Genomic DNA, 17,798 nt, shown 5'->3' with positions numbered 1-17,798 from the left:
AAATAAAAAAATAATTTTATTAAAAGAAATAAATACACATTTAAAATTATATTTGCTAACTTCCTATTAATAAATTAGAAGGCATTTTAGTATAAAAAACTATATTATTTAAAAGGCACAAATCACGAAGTAACCAGTATTAACCAAAACAAAAGCTTAATATTGGTAACAAAGTTAATTCACAGAAGGAGTTAGATTTTGTTTTGCTAACATTCATCTCACCACACTTACAGAAACAGGCAAGTAAATTATTCTGATTAAGATAACTGATGGCTGGGGCACCTGAGTGGCTCAGCAGGTTGAAGCCTCTGCCTTTGGCTCAGGCCATGATCCCAGGGTCCTGGGATCGAACCCCGCATCTGGCTCTCTGCTCAGCGGGGAGCCTGCTTCTCCCTATCTCTGCCTGCCTCTCTGCCTACTTGTGATCTATCTGTTAAATAAGTAAATTAAAAAAAAAAAAAGGATAACTGATGGCTAACTCTGGAAAACAGTATGAAGTTCCCTCAAAAAGCTGAAAATAGAGCTACCCTACAACCCACCAACTGCGCTACCAGCTATTTACCCAAAGACACAGATGTAGGGAAAAGAAGGGGCACCTGCACCCCAAAGTTTATAGCAGCAATGTCCACAATATCCAAACTACAGAAAGAGCCCAGATGTCCATCAACAGAGGAATGGATAAAGATGATGTGGGATATATACACACACACACACAATGGAATATTACTCAGCCATCAAAAAATTTAAAACTTGTCATTTGCAACAACATGTATGGAACTAGAGGGTATTATGCTAAGTGAAATAGTCAATCAGAGATAGACAATCATCATATGATCTCACTGATAAGTGGAATTGAAGAAACAAGGTGAAGAGAGGAAAAAGTGAAACAAGACGAAACCAGAGAGGGAAATAAACCATAAGAGACTCTTAATCTTAGGAAACAAAGTGAGGGCTGCTGGAGGAGAGGATGGGGGATGGGATAACTGAGGGATGGACACTAGAAAGAGGATGTGTTGTAATGAGCACTTGGTATTATATAAGACTGACGAAGTACAGACCTGTAGCCCTAAAGCAAATAATGTATTCTATGTTAATTAACTGAATTTAAGTTTTTAAAAAGGTAACTGATTGCTAGGTCCATTCTTTTTAATACCTTGCTTTTGTTCCATCTCTTACATAGGACCAAAGTATAATAAATTATGATCATGAAGATATTCTGTGCAATTTATACCCAAAAGACAATAAATATAGGAAAAGCCATTAAGAGCAGCACTAAGAACATAACCAATCAAATGCTCATTAGAGAAGAATTACAACCGAAACAGAGTCCCAAATACCAAAGCATACTATTTTCAACTATTTTTAAACTTCCTTTCAAAAATGCAGGTGTACAAATGAAAACTGCCTTTAATTGTAACTGTAGAAAAGTAGTTTTCCGGAGTCAAGAGTCTCCAGGAGGTGGGTAGAGGGGTGGGGTAACTGGGTGATGGACATTAAGGAGGGCATGTGATGTGATGAGCAATGGGTGTTATACATAACTAATGAAGCACTGACCATTATATCAACAACTAATGATGTACTATACATTGGATAATTTAAATTAAAAGAAATTTTTCTTTAAAGATTTTATTTATTTATTTGAGAGAGAAACAGTGAAGGAGAGCAAGAGAGAGGAGAAGGGCAGAGAGAGAAGCAGACTCGCCATGGAGCCGGAAGCCCAATGCAGGACTCAATCCTGGTACTCCGGGATCATGACCTGAGCCTAAGGCAGCTGCTCAACCAACAAACCACCCAGGTGCCCCAACAGAAAGAAATTTTTTTTTAATTGTTTTTCATCTCAGTAGCCGACAACATTTGAACCAAAAAATTTTATCTGCATTCACCCAGAAAAATAAGAAAACTGTGACAGACACAAAATCAGAAATGAACCAAAGAAACAACATGGAGTGAATAGACATTTTTTTGCCAAGTATATGAAATTCATTAAAGATTGTTCACATGGCAGCAAATTATTTGCTGCATCACCATATTTGATGGTATCAAGGCAATCCTCAGAAGAAAATGAACTTAAAAGGGATATCTAACTTTTGGCTTTCATTGGCTTACCTTTTCTAAATCCATCTTTCTATAGTAGTGTCTTTTTTTTAAGATTTTATTTATTTATTTGACAGAGAGAGATCACAAGTAGGCATAGAGGCAGGCAGAGAGAGAGAGAGAGAGGAGGAAGCAGGCTCCCTGCTGAGCAGAGAGCCCGATGCGGGACTTGATTCCAGGACCCTGAGATCATGACCTGAGCCGAAGGCAGAGGCTTAACCCACTGAGCCACCCAGGCGCCCTCTATAGTAGTGTCTTAACAGACTTCATAGTTCAGTGGCTGAACTATTTTTTAGTTATTAAAAAATATCAACATAATCTTATACTCTGATGTCGTCACTGGTCAAACATGCTTTATTCTATAAAATGCATATAATCCATGCTGATATCAAAATAATCTGGATAAGTTAATTACTACCTTATGTATTTTTCTGGGCACAGGTTTAGAGAAATAGAAACATTAAGAAATAGAAAAATTACATGTGGTCTTTATTATCTAGACACAATTTACGATTCTATTGTGAAATTATTTTGCTTTCCTAAATGAGAAAATCCTTCCTAGGAAGACAAAATTAGAAATCAATCATATTTTTTCTAAATCAAAAGTATTAGATACCACAGTTTTAGGGTAAAGCAGATGAACAGTTTAGAAAAATTGTCTTATTAATGGGATTTAAACTATCACGCCACCAAAATAAAATCAGTTCTTCAGCACAGATGATATAGCACAATCATAAAAGCAACAGAAAGTCATAACCACATAGTATCTATTCTCAAAAGCCTATCTCTCCCTCTTTTTCCAATGACTACTGAAAAAAGAAAGCTATATAAAAGTTGGGTGGTGGTCAAATTATTTTTGACAAGAGCACCAGAACCAGTCAATAGAGAAAAAACAGTCTTTTTCAACAAGTGATGCTGGAAAAACTGGATATGCACATGCAAAAGAATAAAATTGTGCCTTACCTTACACCATCAACAAAAATTAACTCAAAACAGATCAAAGATCTAAACTTAAGGGCTAAAACAATAAAACAGTTATAAGAAAATATAGGGGAAAAGCTTCATGATAGTAATGACTTCTTGGATATGACACCAAAAGCACAGGGAATCAAAGAAAAAAGAAACAAATCTGTTTATATCAAAAATTAAAAACCTTTGGACATCACAGGACACATCAAGAAATGTGAAAGGCAAACGAAAGAATGGGAGAAAATATGTCATATAGCTGACATGGAGTTAATATCCAGAATATATAAAGGACACTTACAACTTGACAACATTCTAATTTAAAAATGGGCAAAGGAAGTTCCCCAAAGAAGATATTTAAATGGTCAAAAAGCTTAAGAAAAATGTTCAACATCAGTAACCACTAGGGAAATGCAAATTAAAACCACAGCAAGGTATCACTCCACACTCCACAGAAAAATAGCTATTAGAAAAACAGAAAATAAGTGTTGGCAAGGATGTGGAGAAATTGGAATACTTATACACTGCTGGTGGAATGTAAAATGGAACAGCTGCCATAGAAAACAGTGTATCAGTTCCTCAAAAAAAAATTGAACGTAGAATTTCCAAATAATCCAATAATTCCAGTTCTAGATATGTATTTAAAGGAACAAAAAGCAGGATCTTAAAGAGATATCTATATACCCATGTTCATAGCAGTGTTATTCTTAAGAGCCAAAAAGTGGAAGCAACCCAAAAATCTATTAATAGATAAATGGATAAACAAAATGTGACAGATACAAAGGAATTTTAATCACCCTTAAAAAGGAGAAAATTCTAACACACGCAACGACATGGAAGACCTTGAGGACATTATGCTAAGAGAAATATGTCAGTCACAAAAGAGCAAATGCTGTATACTACTACTTATGGGAGGCACCCAGAATAGGCAAATCCACAGAGACAGAAAGTAGAAGTTGGCTGCTAAGGGGAGGGCATGGCAAGTTACTGTTTAACAGGTAAGAAGTTCCAATCTAAAAAGAAGAAAAATGTTCTAAAGATGAATCAGGGTGATGGTTACAAAACAATGTGAATGAGCTTTAACACCATCAATCTGTCCCCACCCAAAAAGGGTTAAAATGGCAACTTTTACTAAGTATATTTTACCAGAATAAAAAAAAGTTAAAAAAAAAAAGTTGCTTGTTCTCCCCAAAAAAGGAATATTTATCAATGTGTTGCTCACAAACTGAACCAGTCTTCCTAGCATCTTAGAAATGTGAACCATGAGGATCCGCGGGATAATTTCCTATGATATTAGCAAATCTGATTCAGAACTCCTTAATCTGACATCTTTGGGATAACAACAGTATATCTTTACCCAAAAGCACTAATATCTTTTTCTTTAGTTTCTACTCCTCAGTTTTGTGGCCCATAAAAAACAAAAGTTATTTAATGACAGAACATTTTGATTACTGTTTAAATTAAGGTAATAGGTAAGGAAGCATTACAAAATGTTCAAATATACTATAAAAATTTCATAGAACAGTATTAATAAACAACCGGAGCACAACTCTCAGATCATGTAAAAATACCCAGTCATCCTCTTATGAGGAAATAAACAACTACTATAGCTCACTTTTTGTTTACTTTCCCACTTTCTTTACATTTTACTATCCACTAATTAAGTCTGAAATTGTTCAGGAATTTTAAGAAGTTTCTCTGAGGAAATTTTACTGTCTTATATTCCAGATACTCATATCTACATGAATCCTGCTGTATAACTCAATCTAAACTTTGTGAAATCCTTAAAATGTCCTAAAACACTTTAAAAAAATTCAAAAGGGCCAATAAAGGGAACCATTTTAAAATAAATTCTATTATGTATAAATTATGGGATTAAAAATTAGTGATAAGAAGACTCAACTCTGTTACCTTTCTGTGCCTGTTATCCAAGACAGAACATCAATTTTCCCACATATGAAGATTTTCCTGATGAAGAGCTATACTACACAGCAAGATTCTTATCATTTAACACATATGCAAGTAAGATAACATAATGATACCTGAGCAAAAAGGTAGGCCATGACAAAGTCGTCAAGAAGAGGAGTTTCAGCACCTCGAGATATCCCATACCGATAGGTTCTGTTGCTGCCGTTACAATACCAGTAAGGAAAGTAAAATCTAGGAGACAAAATATTCAATCAGTCTCAAATAGTTAAAATGGAAACAAAATGTATACATACAACCACTTCCAGCATACTGAAAGGTATTATCCCATAACCAGAAAACATAGCTAACAGTGTTAAATACAAGTTGGGGACAAAAGAAAATCTGAGTAAGACCATGATAATGTAGACAGAAAATTAAGAAACACAACTGTACAATCAATATGCTGCCTGCTTCTATGTGCAGAATGCAAAAGCAATAATAGGAAACAGAGAAATATAGAAATAAAATATTAAAAATTTTTTAATATTAATCCAATAATATGAGTAAAGGAATTCAAAATAAATACTGATTTGGCATGAAAACAAATAATTGCTTCTTCCTTTAAGGAATGGGGGTTATCACGCTAAGATATCACTTCATACAAGTCAGAATGGCTAGTGTCAAAAAGACAAAAAATAACAAGTGCTGGCAAAGATGTGGAGAACAGAGACCTTCTATGCACTTTTGGTAGGACTGACTGTTAACTGGCATGGCCACAATGGAAAACAGTGTGGAGAATCTCAAAATACTAAAAACAGAAGTACCATACAACTGGGTATATAATTCCACTACTAAGTATTATCCAAAGAAAATGAAAACACCCAATTTGAAATGACATAGGCACCCCTATGCTTACTGCAGCATAATTTACAACAGCCAAGATGTGAAAGCAACCTAAGTGTCCATCAAGAGAAGAATGGATAAAGAAGGTATGTTGTATATACACAATGGATTATTACTCAGCCATAAAACAGAATGAAATTTTACCATTCACAACAACATGGGTAGACCCAAAGGGTATTATGCTAACTGAAACAAGTCAGAGAAAGACTAATATCATACTTCACTTATACAGAGAATCTAAAAAGCAAAACAGATTAACAAAAAAGTTAAAAAGGAACAGACTAATAAACAGAGAAAACAAACTGGTGGTTGTTGGGGGGAGGGGAGAATAGACAAAATAAAGGGGAATTAAGAGGTACAAACTTCCAGTTGTAAAATAAGTAAGTCATGGGGATGTAAAGTACAATATAGGGAATATAGTCAATAATATTGTGGTAACTTTGTATGGTGATAGATGTTACCATGGTGAGCATTTTATAACGTGTATAATTGTCAAATCACTGTGTTGTCTATCTGCTGCTAATATGTCAGTTACATATGAATATAAATGAATGAATGAATAAAATAGGTTAAAAACTTGTCCTTCAAAGAAACTAAAAATATCCTATATTGCTTTATTTACACCTTTACTGAGATAATAATTCACATACCTTCAAGTTCACCCATTTCAAGTATACAATTCAATGTTTTTTACTATATACCTAGCACTGTACAAACATTCCCACGATCTAATTTCAGAACATTTTCATCCCCACTAAAAGAAACTCCATACCTATCAGCAGTCACATCCAAATCACCCCACCTACTCCCCAGCCCTGAATTCCCACTAGTCTCTCTATAAATTTGCCTGTTTTGAACATTTTATATAAATGGAATCATATAATATGTGGCTTTTTCTACCTTCTTTCACTAAGCATATGCTCAAGGACTATCCACCTTATAGCAAGTATTAGCACTTCATTCCTTTTTATTGCCCATTTAATATTCCCTTGCATGGCTAAATCACATTTTGCTTCTTCATTCATCACTTGATGGACATTTGGGCTGTTTCCATCTTTTTGCTATTGTGGAACACTGCTGCTAAGAACTATATGTACAACTGTCTCTGTGTGTGTGTGTGTGTGTGTGTTAGTCCGACATACATACTTAGGGATGGAATCGATGTATCATATATTAATTTTATGTTCATCTTTTTGAGGAACAGCCAAACAATTTTAAAAATTGGCTGTACTAGTTTATATCTCCAAAAGCAACACATGATCGTCTCAATAGTTCACATCCTTGCCAACACATGTGGAGAGTTTAGCTAAGTTAATCTTTGGTATTGCTGCCTTGGCATCCATTTTGTTTAGCTAAGAGGCCTGCAGTGATCTTAAAATGACAATAGCCCCTCATGCACATGCATGCCCTAGAGAACAGCCTATTGAGTCATAAGCAAATACAAGTTTCTGATACAGCTTCCTAACAATCTCCCGTTTCCCAGCACCTAACCCTTACTGAAGTCAATAAGTCAACAAGACACCCAACATGGCTTATCAAAGACCAGCTCTTTTGGCTTGAACTAAATTTGGAACCCCAAAATTAAAATTGGAACCCCACTCACAAACCCTAGTAAAGGCATGTGCCCTGGGTCCTGTGTCTCTGTACTACTCTGCCTTGATCTCCCCATATGGTCCCTGGAGGCCTGCAGGGTACTTCCTCCAGGACCTGTGAATAATAAACTTTTCTACTTTGGTTTCTCTTGTGCTCTGTTGTTGAAGCATGGCTCACTACCTAGCACCCTATGCTCTACGTAAAAAGTGATCATTTGAGGGGCGCCAATGGCTCAGTCAGTTAAGTGTCTGCCTTCGGCCCAGATCATGATCCTAGGTGGTGGGATCAAAGCCCCACATCAGGCTCCCTGCCTGCTTCTTTCTCTCCCCCTGCCATTCCCTCTGCTTGTGAGCTCGCTCTCTCTCTTTTATTTATAGATAAATAAAAATCTTTTTTAAAAAAGGTGATAATTAGAAAAATTTATAACTTTTTATTGACCATTTTTTATACCTTTGTCATCCTATTGGGGTGAAGTGGTATGCTGTTGTGTTTATGATTTACATTCCTCCTAAAGATTAATAATATTGAGCATCTTTTCATGTGCTAACTGGTTATCTGTATGTCTTATTTAGAAAAATGCTATTCAAACCCTTTGCCCTCATTTTCATTGGCTAGCTGTCATTATACTGTTGAACAAGACTTCTTTATGTATTCCAAATACAAAACCTTTGTTAAATATGATTACAAACACTTTCTTTTTTCTGTGGGCTGTCTTTTCACATTCTTGACAGCATCCTTTGATGCACAAACATACCTTTTGATGAATCCCAACTAATCTATTTTCTTGCATCACTTTAACTTTCGGTACCATACTGAAGGAACCACTGCCTACTCTTAAGTATACAAAGATGTACTCTTATATTGTCTTCTAAGAGTTTTACAGATTTAGCTCTTAGATTTAGGTCTATGATTCATTTTAAGTAAATGTTTTGTATGTCTGTAGTGTGACATAACTATACATTATGTATAGTAACTTCATTACTATACATGTGAATATCCAGTTGTCCCAGCAGCATTTGTTGCATGAACAGTTCCCATGAACTGTTTTAGTACTCTTATCAAGTATCAATCACCATAATATCAGGGATTACATCTGCACTCTTAGTTCTGTTCCACTAACCTATATACCTAACCTTAAGCCAATACCATGCTGTCTTAATTACTAAAGTTGTGGAGTAAGTTTTGAAATTAGGAAGCATAAATCTTCCAACTTTGTTCTTTTTCAAGTGTTTTGACTATTTCAAATCACTTTGATATTTTTACCATCAACTTGTCAATTTCTGCAGTAAAGACATTTAGGATTTCAATAGAGACTATTAACTACACAGATCAATTTGAGGAGTACTTCCATTTAACAGTATTAAGTCTTCTGATCCATAAACATGAGCTATCTTTCCATTTAGGTAAGTGTTTCTTTAAATTCTTTCAATGGAGCACCTGGGTGGCTCAGTCAGTTAAGCAATTGCCTTTGTCTCAGGTCATGATCCCAGAATCCTGGGATCCAGCCCCATGTCCCGCTCCCTGCTCAATGGGGAGTCTGTCTGCTTCTCGCTCTCCCTCAGTTGCTCCCCCGGTTTGTGCTCTTGCTAGCTCTCTCTCTCTCTCTCTCTCTCTCAATAAAATCGTTAGGAAAAAAATATATTTCTTCAGGGATATCTTACTTTTCTCAATGCATAGTTTTTGCACTTCTTTTGTGAGGCTTATCCCTAAGTATTTCTTCAAACGTTGTTGCAAATGGAACTATTTTCTTAATTTCACATTTGCATTGTTTACTGCTAGTGTAGAGAAATATAACCAATTTTTATATATTGATCTTCTATCCTCCAAATGACTAAACTCATTTACTTAGTTCTAATAGTTTATTAATTCCTGAGGATTTTTTTTTAACAAATTATTTATTTAGGGGGAGGGATGGACAGAGAGAGAATCCTCAAGCAGGCTCCCCACAGAGTGTGGAGCCCAACTCAGAGCTTGATCCTGGGACCCCGAGATCATGACGCTAGCCAAAATTGAAAGTCGGACACTCAACCAACCGAGCCACCCAGGTGTCCCTCCTTGGGATTTTTTTATATGCAAGACCATATCATCTGTAAATAGAGATTGTTTTACTTCTTTGCCAATATGCCTTTTTTTTTTTTTTCTTTTCCCTGGCTAGAATCTACAGTATAAGGTTAAAAAGAAGTGGTAAGAATGGGTATCTTTTGTCTTGTTCCAGATCCCTGGAAGAAAGCAATCAGTCTTCTACCATCATGAATAATATTGGCTTTGGCATTTTTGTAGAAGCACTTTGTGAGACTGAGGAAGCTCCTTTCCATCCCAATTGCATTGACTATTTTGATCATAATAGGGTGTTGGATTGTGTCAAATGTTTTTTTCTGTTTCAACAAGATGATCATGTGGTTTTGGTCCTTTAACGAATACAGTGCTACATAGTGATTGATTTGGGGATATTACAGCAACCTTATATTTCTTAGAATAAATCCCTTGTCATGGTATTTGATCCTTTTTAAATATTGCTGGATTTGGTCTGCTAGTATTTTGAAGACTTTTACACCTGTATTCGTAAGGAATACTGACCTATAGTTTTCATTTCTTCTGGATATCTGCCTGGATTTAGTAGTAGGGTAATACTGAACTCACAGAATGAGTTAGGAAGTGTTCCTTTCTTTTCATTCTTTTTGTGAATAATTGGTATTAATTTTTGTTAATGTTTGATAGAATTTACCACTGAAGCCATTTGGGCCCAGGCTTTTCTTTGTGGGGATTTTTAAAAATCATTAATTCGATGTCTGTACTTATATGAGAGGTCCATCAGACTTCCTGTTTCTTCTTTTGGCAATTCCTATAGTTTGTTCTTTCTAGCCATTTGTTCACTTCATTTTGGCTATGTAATTTGTCGGCATTCAATTGTTCCCTGTGGTCTTTATTTCTGTAATGTCACAGTGATTGATGTTCTCTCTTCTTGAGATGTTCTCTCTTATTATTTTTAATAATTTAAGCTTCTTTTTATCTTAATCAATCTAGCTAAAGACTTAGCAATAGTGTCGATCTTTTCAAAGAACCAACTTTTTGTTTCTTGATTTTCTGTGGTTTTCCTTCCTCTTTCTCATTTATTTCTACTCTGATCTTTATTACTTCCTTCCTTTGACTTGCTTTGAGTTCTACTCTTCTTTTTCTACTTTCTTAAGGTAGAATACTCTTAATTACAGAACTTTCTCCTTTTTCACCATAGCTGTGCACAGCTATGAATTCTCACCTAAGCACTGTTTAAACTGTGACTACAAGTGGACATGTTCATTTTTAGTCCTATCAAAGTATTTTCTATTTTCCCTTGTGATTTTTGTCTTTGACTAAGTAGTTATTTAGAACTGTTGTTAATTACCACATATTACTGAATTTCCCAGTTTTCCTTCTGTTAATGATTTTGAAATCAATTCCACTGTGGTCAAAGAACATACTTTGTATTATTCCAGTCTTTTAAAACTTAACTGAGACTCATTTTGAAGACTAACATGTGGTCTCTTCTAGAGAATGTGATTGTGCTATTGATGGGTGGAGTATTCTATATAAGAACATCTAGTTGGTTTATAGTGTTGCTCAAATCTTCCTTTATCTTGCTGATCTTTTGTCTAGCTGCCTTATCCATTACTGAAAGTCATATATTGAAGTCTTCAACTACTAATGTGGAATTATCTATTTTTGCCTTCAATTCTGTCAGTTGTTGGCTTAATGGATTTTGGAGTTCTGTCCTCAGATCCAAGTTACAGCAATTATAAACAAATATTATGTCTTCCTGACTCATTAACTCTTTTTTTATTATTATAAAAAGTCCTTTCTTTGTGTCTAGTAACAATTTATTTTTCAATCAATCTTGTCTGATATTAATATTGCTGCACCAGCTCCTTTTTGGTTATTGAGGGCCTGTTATATCTTTTTCAATCCCTTACTTTCAGTTTACTTGTGTGTTTTAATGTAAAGTGTGCCTCTTATAATAGACAGCATGTAGGATAGGAAAAATACATAAATTTGATAAGAGAAACAATTTTTAATTCTTTTTTTTAAAAAAGATTTTATTTATTTATTTGACAGAGAGAGAGAAATCACAGGTAGGCAGAGAGGCAGGCAGAGAGAGAGGGGGGAATCAGGCTCCCTGCTGAGCAAAGAGCCCGATGTGGGGCTTGATCCCAGGATCCTAAGACCATGACCTGAGCCAGAGACAGAGGCTTAACCCACTGAGCCACCCAAGTGCCCCCAATTTTTAATTCTTTTTTTTGTTTGTTTGTTTCCAATTTTTAATTCTTAAGATGAGGTCAGCAAACTCTGCTTCACAGCCCCATTCTGGTCCACTGTTAAGTTTTTACAAATAAAGTTTTATTGGAACACAGTCATGCCCATCCATTTACTTACTAGTCATGGCTGCTTTCACACTATAATAATAGAACTGAATAGTTAGAACAGAGATAATATAGCCTAAAATATTTACTACTGGTCTTTTACGGATAAAGACTGTAGACCTCTGCTCCACAGACCTTTTCAAATAAAAAAATACACTTGCTAATTGCAGAAAGTATAGTCATTACACAGAAAGTGAAAAAATATTCTTAAGAAGATACTGATATTTTATCAATCATACGTAGCATGTTAGCATGCTTCTTTAAATACAACTTTGTAAAGTCTTAAACCTGCAAAGAAGTCTTATATAACTTTGGGTAGATTAAATCCTAGGTACTTGCATTTTTTGTTGCTACTAGTTATTTTAAATGACCCCTTTTCTGTATGTGGAGTACAGAAATAGTTGATTTTTTAACATACTGATCATACAGATCTAGCACTCTTCACACTCTTCTGAATGCTTATTACTGATGCCTAAAGTTGTTTATATTATCTACGTTAACAATCATATCATCTCCAAAAAAATGACTCTTTATTTCTTTGTTCACAATTATTAAATATTTTATTCATTTTTCTTGTCTTACTGTACTTGTTAGGAACTCCACTAAAATCCTAAACAGAAGCAGTGGTGGTGGCTTTCTTTGTTTTCTATCTTGTGTTTGATTTTACAGAGATTGTTTCTAACACCTCACCATTTGAGAATATTATTTGCTGCCTGCTAAGGCTATTTCTCTTGAGTCTTAGTTTTTGTTAAGGCTTCGTTTTTTTTCCCTTAAGATCATGAAGGAGTCCAAGTGCTATTTTACTGTGCAACACTGACGCTGCAAATGGAATGAATCTATTTCATAAAAGCCACAGATCAAACTTATTACTTTGTTTTAGCCTTTGAATAGAAAAGCACCTCTGGATTGCTCTATATTGGTACTACAGATGTCTATAAATTATGAAATGAATTAACTAATAATATGAGGCTATAAATAAACACTGGCAAAATCACATCTTTCCTTCACTTCAACTTTAAAAATTAAATTATTAAAAAGAGATGTGAGATTATATTTTATTGCACAAAACACTGAATTTCCTGGGAAACTAACAATATTCCAAACATTTGGGATTTTGTTAGTAAAGGCCATTCTCATCATTTTAAAATTTAATTTATAATCACAAGTGGTAAAGTAGCATCCCACCAGAAAAGCTCAAGAGCAGTCTAGTGAAAAACTATATAAAAACATGTCTTCTGGTGGACAGAATATCTTAAATGAAGTTCTGGTCTCTATTATAAAGTACCTTGCAATTTAAAAATATGTTTGATAATTTCTCTCACTTTGCCTTTTCACAATTAAATGAATCGCTTTATTAGAGAAAGTACCTTATTCTGTAGAGTACATTGTGCCTGGTTGATTCATCTATATGGAAGACATGGTTGGGCGGATACCAAATCCTTTCTGTTTCACTCATTAAAGCAAACATACTATGATACACAGGTGTGATTCCTAGGAAAGAAGTAGAAAAAGAAATGATTACAGATACTAACAAGTACATTTATATAACATCCATTAATTTATAATGGCATTAAAAATAACAACTCTTTTTTTTTAAATTTTTTATAAACATATATTTTTATCCCCAGGGGTACAGGTCTGTGAATCGCCAGGTTTTCACACTTCACAGCACTCACCAAAGCACATACCCTCCCCAATGTCCATAATCCCAACCCCTTCTCCCAAACCCCCTCCCCCCAGCAACCCTCAGTTTGTTTTGTGAGATTAAGAGTCACTTATGGTTTGTCTCCCTCCCAATCCCATCTTGTTTCATTGATTCTTCTCCTACCCACTTAAGCCCCCATGTTGCATCACCACTTCCTCATATCAGCACGAATGCAGTAGCAATTGATATCTTTTGGTTCAACATGGCTTACAACTGAATTCTTAATTAAATCTTTTTTCCCTACATTTTAAAATATGACTGCTGGAACTATTTCAGATTTTTAAAAACATCTTAACCAATTATTTTCGTTTTCTTACACAGAAAGGTCGATTGTGTGGTTTTAGGGGCACCTGGGTGGCTCAGTGGGTTAAAGCCTCTGTCTTCAGCTCGGGTCATGATCCCAGGGTCCTGGGATCGAGCCCCACATCGGGCTCTCTGCTCTGAAGGGAGCCTGCTTCCTCCTCTCTCTCTCTCTGCCTGCCTCTCTGCCTACTTGTGATCTCTGTCTGTCAAATAAATAAAATCTTTAGAAAAAAAATTTGTGTGTAGTTTTAATTGATAATAAGGGTATCAACTGAAATATTTAGAGGTCACTGGATACGTTTAAGAGACTAGCACAGCAGTTTTATTTTTAAATGTCAAATTTTACACTGTAAAATTTTACAGAAGATACTGTAAAAACTGTATCTTCTGCACTACTTAAACTTACAGTGAAAAATTTTAAATGTCAACTTAAATTGCAAGGGTATGTGATTTTTTTCAAAGATATTTTAGGAGCTATATTAACAAAGGTTTGAAGGCTATTGAACTTTTTATATTTTTATTTTTATTTATTTTTTAAATTTATTTTTATTATTTGACAGAGATCACAAGTAGGCAGAGAGGCAGAGAGCCAAACGTGGGGCTCGATCCCAGGACCCTGAGATCATGACCTGAGCCAAAGGCAGAGGCTTAACCCATGGGGCTACCCAGGTGCCCTGGCTATTGAACGTTTTAAAAAAAACATATGAAACAGCAAAGCCACACAGCTAATTAATGCACATTACTTCCCAGCACACAGAAAACACAGTCTTTCAAAATGCTAGGGAATAATCACACACACCATGTTCTCTAACTACACTTCAACTAAATAAAAAAATGAGTATTTTAAAAATATTTAAACCTATATATTTAAAAACATATGCCTCAAAAAACCCCCAAAGTATATTTATTCTAATAATGTTTTCATTCTTTTCCACTGTAAACAAAAATGACACCAACTTGACACACTGACAACAAAGATTTACAATTTTTATTAAAATTATCACAACTGCTTACTCCTAGATATGTAATAATTTCAGTAAGTTACACAATATAAAAGTAACTTTTAAACTGTATCCTTGCATTCATTCTTGTATTTATTTACACACATTTCTAAAGACCTCACAGGTCACAGGAGAAATTATAACAGAAACTAAAGAGTATTTATAATGAATGATGATTAATAACATGTATTAAAAATTAAGGAACAGGAGCACCTGGGTGGCTCACTAGGCTAACTGGCTGACTCGGTTTCAGCTCAGGTCATGATCTCACAGGTTGTGAGATAGAGTCCCACGTTGGGCTTTGTGCTCAGTATGGGGTCAGCTTGAAGCTGCTCCCCCAACGTGCACACACACTCTCTTTCTCTCTAAAATAAACAAATAAGTATTTTTAAAAAGATTAATAAAAATAAAATTATGGAATATAACTAAGCTGATACGTAAGAGGGAAAATTATAGCTTTAATCCAATTATATCAGAAAATAACAGAATAATCTAACATTACATTAAAAAAACCAACAGCACTGGGGCGCCTGGGTAGCTGAGTGGGTTAAGCCTCTGCCTTCGGCTCAGGTCATGGTCTCAAGGTCCCAGGATCAAGTCCTGCATCAGGCTCTCTGCTCAGCGGGGAGCCTGCTTCCTCCTCTCCCTCTGCCTGCCTCTCTGCCTACTTGTGATCTCTCTTTGTGTTGAATAAATAAATAAAACCTTTAAAAGAACAAAAAACAAAACCCCAAAAAATCCAACAGCGTAATCTCTAAGAGAGCTGAAAAAATATGAAAGCATAGAAGTTAACAGAATAAAGATTCAGTAAAGAGAACCAACAAAATAAAAGCTCATTATTTGCATTGACCAACAAAATAAACAAGCTTTTGTCAAATCTGAGCAAGGAAAAAAAAAAAAAAACAGATAAACCCTAATGGTTTTTTAAAGTGTAATTATAGGTTATAAAGACAAAAATAGATAATGCCAATAAATTTGAAAATGCAGACAGACAATATTAAAAACACATATAACTTTAAAAAATGGATTCAAGAACAAAAAACTTCAAAAGGAACCATAATATATTCATGTAAAAAAAAATAAAGAAGAAGAAAGGCAGGGAGGTAAGAAAAGTAACAAGAAGAAAGGAAAAAACACAATTAGGCCCAGAGGAAGTTTATATGTGAGTTCAATGAAACATGAAAGACAATTCTAATCTTCTGTATACTATTATAGAAAAAAGAGAGAGAGAATAGGGAAATTGAAATAATTTGTGAGCTTAGTTTGACTATGACACCAAAACCAGCCAAACATCGTAAACGAACAGACAGAAAAACCCTAAACATTTTAATTATCAGCAAACCAAATCCTATAACGTTTCTTTAAAGAAAATTAAGACAAAGTTCATTTGTCTTACAACAGTTGAGATGGCTTAACTGGAAAAATTAATGTAATTCTTCCTAACAATGAATCAGAGGAAAATGTGAAAATGGCAAAATAATACATTTGAAAGGTTGTATGGTGACTACACTGGTAAGTATTATATTCTTCTATGCAAAGTATTACTTTAAATATTTTATAATAAAAAATCAGGATTAAAAATGCAAAACAAAAGTGAAAATGGCAAAAAATGGAACTCAGTCACAACAGAGCAATTAAAAGAGTAATAACTAATAAACATGTGAAAGGAGGTAATATCTAGTATTGAAGAAAATGCAAATCAAAATTATAAAATAATCACTTTATATCACTCAGCTAGGAAAAATAGAAGGGATAACATCTAGGGCTGATTGGATGAGGTGAAAAGGGACTATGTCACATAATTGCTAGAAATGTCACCCTTTCGATCCAGCAATGTACTTCTAAAAGTACAGTAGTAAGAAAATGTAAATTCAAGAGTAGAAAAAATTTTAAAAATATGGTAGTGCATAATGAATCAGGGGAGGAGTCAAGATGGCGGAGAAGTAGCAGGCTGAGACTTCCTCAGCTAGCCGGAGATCAGCTAGATAGCTTATCTAAAGATTACAAACACCTGAAAATCCATCGGCAGATCGGAAGAGAAGAAAAGCAATTCTGGAAACAGGAAAACAACCACTTTCTGAAAGGTAGGACCGGCGGAGAAGTGAATCCAAAGTGACTGGAAGATAGACCCCAGGGGGGAGGGGCCGGCTCCCGGCAAGCGGCGGAGCAACCGCGCACAAAATCAGGACCTTTAAAAGTCTGTTCCGCTGAGGGACATCGCTCCAGAGGCTACCCGGGGCAAAGCACACATGGGGTCAGCGTGGCCTCAGGCCCCGCAGGGTCACAGAAGGATCGGGGGTGTCTGAGTGTCGCAGAGCTTGCGGGTATTGGAATGGGAAAGCCGGCTACAGAGACAGAGCCGACAGTAAGCTCGCAGCTCGGGAGGACCTTGAACCGGTCGCAGGCTCAGTGAGCTCGGAGCGCGGCCGGAGGTCAGGCAGACGGGAGTAACTGGGCGCTGTTCTCTGAGGGCGCACTGAGGAGTGGGCCCTGGGCTCTCGGCTCCTCCGGGGCGGAGACCAGGAGGCCGCCATTTATATTCCCGTCCTCCAGAACTCTATGGAAAGCGCTCAGGGAACAAAAGCTCCTGAAAGCGAACCCGAGGGGATTACTCACCCCGGCCCAGGTAAGGGCAGTGTAATTCCGCCTGGGGCAAAGACACTTGAGAATCACTACAACAGGCCCCTCCCCCAGAAGATCAACAAGAAATCCAGCAGAGACCAAGTTCACCTACCAAGGAGTGCGGTTTCAATACCAAGGAGAGCAGCAGAATTCCAGAGGAGGAGAAAGCCAAGCACGGAACTCATGGCTTTTTCCCTGTGACTTTTTTTAAGTCTTGCAGCTAATTTAATTTTTTTCTTTTTCATTTTTTGTTTTTTTTTCTCGCCTTCGGGTAAAATTTTTTTTTTAACTGTTACCTTTTTCTTTTTT

At 35.7% G+C, this 17,798-nt stretch overlaps 1 protein-coding gene across 1 annotated transcript in view; it reads right to left on the bottom strand.

Annotated features, from left to right (window-relative positions):
• Nucleotides 1-17,798, bottom strand: part of JAK2 (Janus kinase 2) — a 140,076-nt gene that overhangs the window by 60,690 nt on the left and 61,588 nt on the right. The window contains exons 4-5 of the mRNA XM_059143324.1: nucleotides 13,226-13,349; nucleotides 5,103-5,220 (exon numbers count right to left, since the gene is read on the bottom strand). Coding sequence (XP_058999307.1) covers nucleotides 5,103-5,220; nucleotides 13,226-13,349 — 242 coding nt within the window. The remainder of the gene's footprint in view (nucleotides 1-5,102; nucleotides 5,221-13,225; nucleotides 13,350-17,798) is intronic.

Source organism: Mustela lutreola, chromosome 12, assembly GCF_030435805.1.
Source record: "Mustela lutreola isolate mMusLut2 chromosome 12, mMusLut2.pri, whole genome shotgun sequence".
Taxonomy (NCBI): Eukaryota; Metazoa; Chordata; class Mammalia; order Carnivora; family Mustelidae; genus Mustela; species Mustela lutreola.
Note: the sequence above shows the minus strand (reverse complement) of the source record. Positions and strands in the feature narration are given on the sequence as shown.